This window comes from Xiphophorus maculatus, chromosome 16 (genome assembly GCF_002775205.1).
Source record: "Xiphophorus maculatus strain JP 163 A chromosome 16, X_maculatus-5.0-male, whole genome shotgun sequence".
Lineage (NCBI taxonomy): Eukaryota > Metazoa > Chordata > Actinopteri > Cyprinodontiformes > Poeciliidae > Xiphophorus > Xiphophorus maculatus.
The window spans coordinates 4,339,382-4,350,402 of NC_036458.1; the positions used below are offsets into that span (position 1 = coordinate 4,339,382).

Consider the following 11,021-nt stretch of genomic DNA (forward strand, 5'->3'; position numbering starts at 1 on the left):
TCTATTTTATTTACACATCTCTTTTTCTTTTTTGCTGATTTAATAGAACCTAACTTGTTCTCCAACAGTCTGACTTAGTTTTTCTCCTCTTCTCATAAAATATGACTACATCCCTCCACTATTTCAGGGAAATGACATTTTTTGGTCTCTGGTTTCTCTCTGACTGATAAACTGGACTGAGTTTCCTCTCGTTCGTTATAAGTACGAGTTTACGTTGCTGCTCTGAGGAAAAACATACGAAACTTTTCAACCACACTTTTTTATGCTCTTCCTGCACTCGTTTAAGACCACTGTTACCTCAACCCCCTCACCACCTCCTGCCTTGTTTCTCTGAACGTTAAATGCCTCATGTCGACATATGTTCACTCAGTTTCACCCCTGCACAAAGAACAGGCAACAGATCGGTGAGTCGTCCCCGTTTTGATACGAAATCAATGTGTTTTAACTTAAACAAGTGAATGCAAGTTTACTTATATCATTCGGATGGGTAAAAAAAATACTTGTGTCATAGTTGCGATTATATTTAACACTGTTTTCACTAAACTCCTATGAGGCATTTGTGTCATTATTAAATACAGCTGAGAAGAAAGAAAGGTCACCAGCCTTCTGTACTGCAAAAACACAAAATCTTACCGAGTATTTTTGGTTTAGTTTCTACTGCAAATATTTTAGTACACTTGAAATAAGACAAGCAAGTTTTCATCAAGATACAGGACCTTGTTTTAGGCAATAATTCCCTAATATTAATTACTATTAGGCCTGTCACGATATCAAATTTTGCTGAACGATTAATTGTCTCAAAAAACTATTGCGATAGACGATAGTATTGTCTGAAGACCTTTTTACACTGATTTAATGGAAATGACGAAATAATGCATGCGATTTCTTGCCAAAGCAGATTTCAGGTTTTCTCCCAGGGTGTTAGCAGTATGGTTATCTGGGACATACCTGGTCTCTAAACATTTAGAGTGCAGGGTCCAGTCAGCAGCTATATAGTGAATGGTCAAGCTCATATAAGGAGTCATATTTGAACTTGACCACATATCCGACGTAGCAGAGTAAAATGAAATGTCTTTTATCTCCTTCAGTATGTCCTCTTTAATACTGCTGTAAAGTTGTGGAATTGCCGTTTGTGATATGTATGTTTTTCCGGGGATTTCGTACCGTCTATCAAAAGTTTGCAACATTTTTCGAAATGCCGGCTTTTCAACAATATTAAATGGGAGCATCTCTTTAGCAATTAAGCAAACTACGCTGTCTGTGAGCGCGCACCACTTTGCGCCGTCCTTTTTGTATGCTTCCTGTCGATGAAATGTTTCAATGACGGTGGACTGTCGCGAACTTGAAGACGAAGACGGGCCACCGGTTGTACTTTTCCTCCTCAGCTGGAAAAACTTTACTGGATGGTTGTGCTTTAGGTGCACGTACAAGTTGGTTGTATTGCTACCCTTAGTTGCTACTATTTTATGACAAATGCGACATACCGGCTCGCAAAGGTTCAGCGGTTCGCCTCGGTCATTTGGTTTGAATCCAAAATACTCCCACACTGCGGCAGTTGCGTTCGGCTTTGAAAGGAGTTCCATTTCGAGTCCCTCCTCCCCCAATATGAGATAGTGTTTCTTTACCTTGCTAACTCCTCACGGGGCTCTAAAGCTGCAGCAGTACAAAATGATGTGCGGGCTGACTACCTGACGTAATAGTCCCCTCCTCCTCCCTTCTCATTTTTCCCTTCCTAAAAAATGAGGAAGGGAGGGGTCAGTGGATAGCGCCGGAGTTGAGCCTACACATCCAGCGTCATCAATAGAAAGAGAAAAATACAAGCAGAGACGATATGGACGATAAATTAAATGACGTCGATAGGTTTTTTTTATCGTACGATTAATCGATTTACGGTTTATTGCGACAGGCCTAATTACTATGCTGAGCAAAAGTACAGAAATGATCATGTTGATGAAGGGAAGGGGGAAAAAAGTCAATAATTTGAGACACAAAAACTAAAATTAGGGGTTGGTAGAGACAATTTCTTTTAAAGAGAATATTCAGATGTTGCTAAAATATTCCAAAAATGTTGAAAAGGAACATGTTTGGCACAAAAAAAAAAAACGAGGACCACAGTTAGACATGGTGGTGGCAGAATCATGTCTGCCACCACCTGACACGGTGGTGGCAACTTTCCTCAGATAGAACTAAGGAAAGTTCTATCTTTTCCTCAGATACAACTGTTTTGTTTTTCTAATTAGTTTTGACCTGAAGTTTTATGGTGTCATCTGGAAAACCAAAGAAGAAGAAGAAAGATGTCAGTTTTCAAAAACTCAATGGATTCCAATTATAGATTCGAAGGTATTCATTTATCTGGATAACTTTATAATGGTGGAGTCGGGAACTGACACAAAATCAAGATTGAATGTTGAAATTAGGTGGACATTTCTGCAACCCTCATGCTGAATTATTTTTTTGCTGTTGAGCTACACAGGATAAATGTCAATTACGTTATATTATTATTATAATAATATTGTTGTTTTGACACCATTTTCAAGTAATAATGACATTGTAATGTAAGAACACATTCTGAAAGATCAATAAACTTTAAATTCTACTCAACATTTAACACTGGAACTAAAAGACATTTTAAATATCCAAAACAAATAAACAAAACAACAGAAACATCAAATAAAATTAATTATAAAGTCTGTGTAAACAGAATTGTCCTTCAATAACACTGCAAATTAAGACCAAAGCACCAAACCTAAGACTTTATTCATCCAGTTTTTGGTAGAAAGACAGAAAAGAGAAAAAGAATAAATAATGCAAATGGAAACTATTGAGCTGTCTTAACATTTCATGTGATTAATTGACTTATTGCAACAGGCCTCCATTTCTTTTGCAGCAGCCGATGTTCTTAGCGATTGCAGATATGAGAAACTTGCTAATAACATGCAACTTTGCATTTCTCAGGTGATTATATGCAGCTTTTTAGTTACCTACCCAAGTTTTTTCAAACCACATAGAGCTTTAGATGCAATAAACTAAAATGCTTGATGGAAACTCCTTTATTTTAAATTCTGGTGCACATCTTAACAGAATGTTGAATAAAACTTAAAGTTAAGTAAAGCAAGTCATTGCTTCTTTTTGACAATTTGCATCTTGGTGGTAGACCACAGCAGAAAAAAGGTATATAAGATTAAGGCTAAAGTCATAGATGACAGAGATGACAGAGATAACAATACCCACAAGGCTTTAACCAGAGATTTAATCTTCTTTGTTATGAGCTGCATGAAATATGTTGCTTAAAATAATGATTTCATGCAACGTTTGGACATATTTCAGGTAAACCAGGTCAGGATTTTAACTCAAAGTCTTAGTTTTATTTTGTTATGACTTTTTGTTTGGCAAAAAAAACTCAGTTGAAACATTTCACAGTACAACCGTTGGACAGACAGCCTACTATGAGTATAAAGACTATAGCTGACATCACTGACTCATTAAAAATCAGCTAAAGATGAATCATAACTGTATTAATTTTTTAATATTTTTGAATTAGTAGTTTTAACTACATTGCTTTATATCTCTTTTTCATATCATTTTATTGTGTTAATTGTTGATCTTAACTTTTATTAACTACATTGTTTTATAACTCTTTTCCATATCATTTTATTGTGTTTATTGTTGATCTTAACTTTTTATTTTAACCCTATCCTGTTAAAGATCTTATTAGGACAATAATGACCCTTTACAACTACGTCACGATGGACGTCGGAAATCAGGATCGGGATTATTGAACTGAGCAGCTGAAGTTGTTTTTGCCAGTTTATTCATAACTTCTACTTGTGAGTGAAGCTAATTTCTCTGTGAAGCTAACTCACCTGGTTGGGGTTCGTAGACGGCGGTATAAGTTTGAAACGGCTAGCTTAAAAACCGACCCAAACCTCCTCCCTCCTGACGTGTTAATCAAACTACCGACTTTGTCTGAATTCACACCACATGATTTATATCATTATGTCATAAACAGCGTTTCCCCTTCAACCGGAGAAGCCTCAAAAGAAGACGAGATGCTAACCAGTTTTTTCCGTACAGGCTAGGCTACATGACGGTGGAGCACTGTTTCCATGGTTACGGACGGTTAGACGCCTACCTTCTCCATAATGCAATATTTGATATCTTTCTAATCATACTTACTTATAAAGTTTATGAACGTTACGTCTTCTTACCTTGTAAAAGTGTGTTCACTGCAAATCCGCCATTACACCGAGGGCTGCCAGTCATTGGCTGCTGTCGATCACCATCTTCCCTCATTAAAAGATTAAATAAAATGACAAGTTTGGTTTTCATCCTTGTCTGTTTGTGCAGCCGACCGCGCAGCATCCTGTGACCATTTTTACTGCGAAATAAACTAATTAGAAGCGCTATCAGGCTACCACATGTGCGTTTTTTGACTGGCTTCACCAGGCGCGCATTGGTTGTTTTTCACGGTGTCATGGCGGAGTGGGCGGAGTTTCGAAGAGTGACGTCACATGCAAAGGGTCAATACACAATGATTATTTTGATCTGTTTTTGTATGAAATAAACAATAAAATATAGATTTTTGTTTTTAGAGTGCGTTTTCTAGTTTTTACTATTCAATTTTAGTTAAATGTTTAGTTTGAAACTAAACATTTCATTCTAATTTTAAGTATTAGAATTTAGTTTCTAATACTTACAGTAGTAGTTTTTGGTTTTTCATTAGTCGGTTTTTAGGTATTGCGAATCTGTGTACATCCATAGGGTAATGAATACTTAAAAAATATACTGTTTTCAAAAAATTAATTAAAATTATTGACTGTGGTGTTTTATCCCAACTTTTGAGCAATCCAAACAGGTTGGTTTTTAGTCTAGATTTAAAGAACTCAGTGTTTCAGCTGTATTGCAGTTTTCTGGAATTTTGTTCCAGATTTGCAGTGCATAGAATCATAAAAAGCACCGCCAGGAGGGTTATGAAGAGCCGTAACTGCCGACAGTTGATGTAAACTGTTTACACATCAATTCCAAAGGCTAATAAATAGATTCATAAACATGTCAGTTTTATAAACGCACAATATTGTTCCAGTTAGTTATAGTTTTCCCCCATTAATATTAATTTAATTCAATTTCAGTTTTTGTTATTTTGCTATAGATTTGGCTGAGAAACAGTTTTTCTCTTTCAGTTTACTTCCACGGACAGCAGCATGTTCCTGTTGAGTTTTTCCATCTTTGCTGGCTTCCTGCTCTGCCACCCTCTGTATTCGACTGCAACCTGCACTGATGGGAAACCCAGAGAGTGTCAGGAGGCCGAATTCGCTCCTGGATCCAACTTAGCTGGGGAAGGATTCGACATCACCAAGATGGAGCGTAAATCCGCGTTTGTGCTCGACATGAATCAGTGGAAACGCAAAGACAAGACCTGCACCCTGTGCGCTAACCCATTTCTGGAGGGCAAAAAGATGAAGCTGCCCCTGTCCGTGCTGGACTGGAGGGCCAAGCAGACCTGCAGCGCTAAAGTTTCCTCCAAGCTCTACAAATCCAGCGAGTCTCTGGTCAGCTCCAGCACCTCCTCTGTTGAGAACAACTGGAAGACTGAATTAGAAGTCGAAATGAAAGGTAGATCTGGCAGCCTGATGCTGGCTGGGACCAAATCGAAGGTTGCTGAATACTCCATGGAGAAAACAAAGAATGACAAGTTCAGCTTTGCAAGTACCAGCATGTCCTGTGAGTACTACAGGTAAGAAAAACGCTCTGCGAAACAATTAATATGTCTTCAGGTCAAACCCAAGTTTCAGAAGCAATTAAAATGCTTTTCAGAAGCAATTAAATAGAATAGAATAGATAGAATAGAATTACTTTATTCATCCCAGCAAGGAAATTATTTCGCAGTTACAGCAGCATAGAGACAAAAATGCTTCTGAAAAGGGACCTGTTATGCAAAAATGTACAATAGCGTTTTTATTCTTCAATTTGTCTCTCAACTGCTTCTTAAAACAGTCCAAGTGTTAAAAAACAGCCATTTTTTGATAATACGTTAATGTTTTATAGTGTCTGAAAAATAAACCATTTCAAAAACCTCCCAATTCTTAAGTCACATTCCACAGGCACTGGGCCATTACCTAGCAACCCCAGCAGAGTTCCACCGGTTACCTAGCAACCCCAGCAGAGTTCCACCGGTTACCTAGCAACCCCAGCAGAGTTCCACCCAACTGAAGAACCTAAGTTTAAAGTTGACATATTATGCTCCCTTGGACAGGTTAGGATAGATCTATGGGCAGTAAAAAAGATGTTCAGTACATTGTTTGCATAAAATCATTTTTAGATAATGAGATTTTAGTCTGATCAGAACAGAGTGAGCTGTTTTATGGGCTCTTGTCACTTTAAATCAAAAAATGCTGCTGGCCACAACCCCCCAACTCAACATTTACACTTACACATGAAAATGGCTGCATCCATGCATCCATGCATCCATCCATCCATCCATTTTCTTACACCCTCGTCCCTTTTGGAGTTGGGAGGGGTGCTGGTGCCTATCTCCAGCGAGACTGGCTGTAAAACCAGCTAACCAAATGTACTGGAGCACCACTTACGTTGCTAGGTAACGGGGCAGCGCCTGCTAATTTGTTACGTTACATTCCGGAGGTTTCTGACACGGCTACAACATTTCCATGTACTCCTGCTTGAACAAGCTTGAATCAAATGAATAATTAAAGATTAAACTTTTGAGAAACTCCCTGACAATTTTCTTCCCAAACCAACCTTACTCAGTATGAGAGTACTCAACCTAGTAATTGTAAAATTTGGGTTTCCCAGTGTTTGCAGCAATGGTTATCATCAAGTTTGTGCAACAACTGGTGGTGAGTGTTTTTCCACTCTGTGGATGAGTTGTAACCCACTTTTCTCTGCAGAACTGCAGCCACATTGGAGGTTAATCACTATTGACCTCAAACGTAGTCATGCTACAGCATATAATTTGGTTTTTAGCTTGAACTTTGTTTAGGCCACTGGAAAACATTTTTTTCTCATTGTTCAGAGGTGGTCTTACTGTTGTACTTTGTATCACTGCCTTTAACTTAATTGCGGAAATTAAATCATTGTTTAAAGCTGTTTTTTTTAAAATATATATTCAGGCTATTTTTGTCTCCTAAAAATGTGCTGGATGATCTGATACATTTTTTATATTCACTTTTTTCCCCCATTTTTTTAAACAACATTAAACAAAAACTATAGCAGTTTGAGTCGATCTTAAACATTAAATGAGACACAAAAAGCAAAAAACAGAAGAAATCTTAATGGGGAAAACATTTTTCAGAAGATTATTATGAATATTAATATGAATTCCCAATGACTGAAAGAGTTTCACTGTTTCAGTTCTGCAAAAATGAATCTTAAATGATGTTGCTTGATTCAAGATTTTAGCTGATAATCTACTCTTGTTACTTTTTCTGGTTTTTATGTTATGCTCTGTTAATTTTAAATAAGATTTTTTTAAAGTAGAGAAGAAATCATTGAAACCTTGAAATTCCTAGCTGAAGCACAAACCGTTCCTTTGTCTCCTTTTGCACGCTGCTTAGCCCAAGTAGACCAGCGAGGTTTTACATTTACTTTCTGTTTTTACTTGTAGAAATGTTGTCATCTGAGGTTTGGCACCTTCTTTTAAAAAACTGTGGTCATGACAACAACATGCAGCGAGACGGGAAGTGGGGGACACAAACATCCACACCTTTTACTCAAAAACATTATTGGGCACGCACATTTATTCAACTTGTATAACCACAAAAAACAAAAGTTGTTTGAAGGAGGTTGTCATTTTTGCTGCTGGAAACAGACTGAAATTGTTTTCTTGACCAAAAAAATGGGAAACATTCGATCCAAAAGCTGAGGAAACTGCAAAACCTTCCATTCTGGCAAACAGCTGAGATCTAATTCGAACCAATAAGCTTTAGTTTTTTTCTTCTTTGTTTCATTAATGTTGGATTTATTGTTGATCAGGAAAACAAAAGAAAACAATCCACAATAAAATCATTTTGTGTTTTTAAAAGGAGATATGAAATGATGGTACTTTCAACTTACCAGACATCATGCACGTTATCTAAGCTATATTTAGTTACAAACATATTTTTGTCAAATCTGAAATATGGATTCATCTACGTCGGCATATTAGGAACATGGTAGATACAAAAAAAGGAGGGGAAAACTGAAATTTTGAGATTCATTTCAGAAATTTTCTAGAAAAACTTTTCTGAGTTCAAAAAGTCAAAATTTTGCAAGAAAAAATTCAAATGCTGACAATAATTTAATACATTTTCTTGAAAAGATGGAAACATCAAATTTTTTGACTTTTCAGAAAATCTTTGATATAATCTAAAAATTTCTTTTTTTGGCGGAAATTTATTCCTTTTATTTCATATTTATGGAAATTTCCCATTTGTATTTGTCAAACCACAAAAGCATTACCTTTATTTTTACACGTTTGCTTGTTTAAAAGTGAACATTTATGCAACTCAGGGACGTAAACATTATACAAAATCTGCCAGATTTAGACTGAATTTCTCTGTCTGGATGCATTTTGAGATTAAGTTTTCTTTGTGCTAATAGTTCATAACTTGTTTGCAACAGTAAACTGAGTTTAGTATCTCCTCAGCTAGAGGCGATGTGCAGCCTTGGCATTTACAGATCTTTGGATAGTTTATTTGGCCGTTTTTGGAAATGTGGGTAAAGAAATGTATACATATTCAAATTAATTTTAAGTTTTTGGTTAAGTCCCTTCAATTGATGGAAAAACAAAACTTTAGGTGAAGATTTCATACCTCCACCTGGCATCAGTTCATCTGATAGAATCCACCAAGACTAAATGAAGTCAAATTGGATTTGCTTCATTGTTTTTCTGTCTTGCTCCTGCAGCTACAGAGTGTCCAGCACTCCCAAGTTGAACAGAGATTTCAACAAAGCAGTGAAAAAGCTTCCTAAAGTCTACAGCCCAGAATACAAGTCCAGATTTTACACGCTGATCGATGTTTTTGGCACCCATTACATCACCAAGGTGAGTAACAGCAAACTACTGAGGTGAACAGGACACAAGGAGTTAAATGAGCTGAATGGGTTCATAATGCCGTTTCAGGTGAAACTGGGAGGACAGATCCAGTCTGTGACCAGCATCGCGAATTGCGAAGTGAGTCTCCAGGGTCTGAAAACAGAGGAAATCCAAATGTGTCTGGAGGCCGAAGCGTCTGCAAGCGTCAAAGTTAGTGTGAAAGCAGAGACAAAGCACTGCCAGACGGCTGCAGACAAACTGGACAGCAAGAAATCCTTCTCCGACACCTTCACCGACAGGTACAGAACATTTATCATGGTACTACCTGGGTCCGGCGATTAATCCACAAAACTGATTAATCAAATTTTTGGTTTTGAAGGTTTATTTTTTGGAATATAAGAATTGTTTTTCCACCAATGCACTCGGGTTTCCAAAGTTTAGATTGATGTCAGCACACCCAAAGCCGCCATCTTGTTTTACAGCTTCATTTGGACTTTTTGTTTTGATTATGAGAATTCTGAGAAAAAAATTAAAAATCTGACATTAATGTGAAAATTCTGAGAAGCAAAATCAGAAATCTGAGATTAAAGTATAAATTTTGAGATAAAAGTCAGAATTCTTTATTATTATTATTATTATTATTATTATTATTAATAGTTGGCCCCAATCCTCTGATCCTTCTGTCTCCAGGTTCACAGAAATAAAAGGTGGGTTCACCACAGACTCGGACCTTCTTTTTTCTTCCAACAAAAACCCAGAAGCCTACAAGGAATGGCTCACTTCGGTCCCACAGTATCCAGACCTCGTTTCGTATTCCCTCTCGTCGCTCCACGAGTTGCTCCCTGAAAACACTCCGGTCAGGAAAAACCTGCGCAAAGCCATCAGCCATTACATTTTGGAGAAAGGCCTGTGGAGGAATTGCAGCGAGCGCTGTCAGGCCGGAATACGGACCGACTCCAAGGACTCCTGCGTCTGCCAGTGCCACAACGAACCGGCGGTGAACTCTGACTGCTGCCCGACCCGGAAGGGAATGGCCCGCGTCTTCATAACGGTGGAAAGGGCCGAGGATCTGTGGGGGGACCACAGCAGCGGCACGGACGGCTACGTCAAGGTGTTTGTCAATAAATTGGAGGTTTACCGTTCTTCCGTCATTGTAAACAACAACAGCCCAAAGTGGGGCGCCATCGTTGACCTAGAAACCAGGGACATCTCTTCCGGAAACGTCGTGCGGTTTGAAATTTGGGATGAAGACAACAAATGGGACGACGACCTGCTGGGAGAATGTGAGCGACGCCTCTCTGCCGGAGTTTTTGCAGATGTGTGCCCTCTCCAATATGGCCGATTCTACTTCAAATGGGAGGTGAAGTGTATTCCGAGTCTGACCGGAAGTTTGTGTACCGAGTATAACAAGTCTGGCATGACGGAAAGCCAGAGGAGCCTGTACGTGTCCCGTCACGCCCACCCGATACCGAAATCCGTCCTGGTGGAGATGGGAGTGTTTGTGGATGAAAGGAGCTCTGGTTCCACTTTCTGGAACCAGAGCCTGGCTGGGAAAACTTCGGTGTGAGCGGCTTTTATCCACATTAAGCCCAGCAAGTTGGCATTATTTCTAATATAGCGGCCTGTTAGCATGTTACTGATTAAACTGTACAGCAATAACGTCGGGCTGGGCGATAAATTGACTTGATCGATTCATCAAATCTTTGGTTTTTGAAGATTTAATTAACAAAACAATTAAAAAACAAAAATCTATTAAAATTAGGAATCAGATCTGGTATGGAAAAAATCAAAATTTATTTTTAAGCCATATCGCCCAGCCCTGCAGTAATGCAACAACTTACCTTTGTGTACTTTTAGAAACCTTTGTGTAGGTTTTAGAAATTACACGAGAAGCTCTGCTTTATATCTAGATTATGAAATGTTACTCTGAAAGCTTATTATCATATTTATGCAAAATAAAAGCACGTTTTCTGAATTGCTTGTGGTGTTT

The 11,021-nt window shown here is 38.1% G+C and overlaps 1 protein-coding gene across 1 annotated transcript; it reads left to right on the forward strand.

Annotated features, from left to right (window-relative positions):
• Window positions 1-316: 316 nt before the first annotated feature.
• LOC102237127 (perforin-1-like) lies at window positions 317-11,006 on the forward strand. The gene is made up of 5 exons (XM_005810139.2): window positions 317-404; window positions 5,181-5,734; window positions 8,902-9,040; window positions 9,119-9,330; window positions 9,722-11,006. The coding sequence occupies exons 1-5, from the start codon at window positions 342-344 to the stop codon at window positions 10,596-10,598; spliced, it is 1,845 nt and encodes a 614-aa protein (XP_005810196.2). The 5' UTR covers window positions 317-341; the 3' UTR covers window positions 10,599-11,006.
• Window positions 11,007-11,021: the final 15 nt, after the last annotated feature.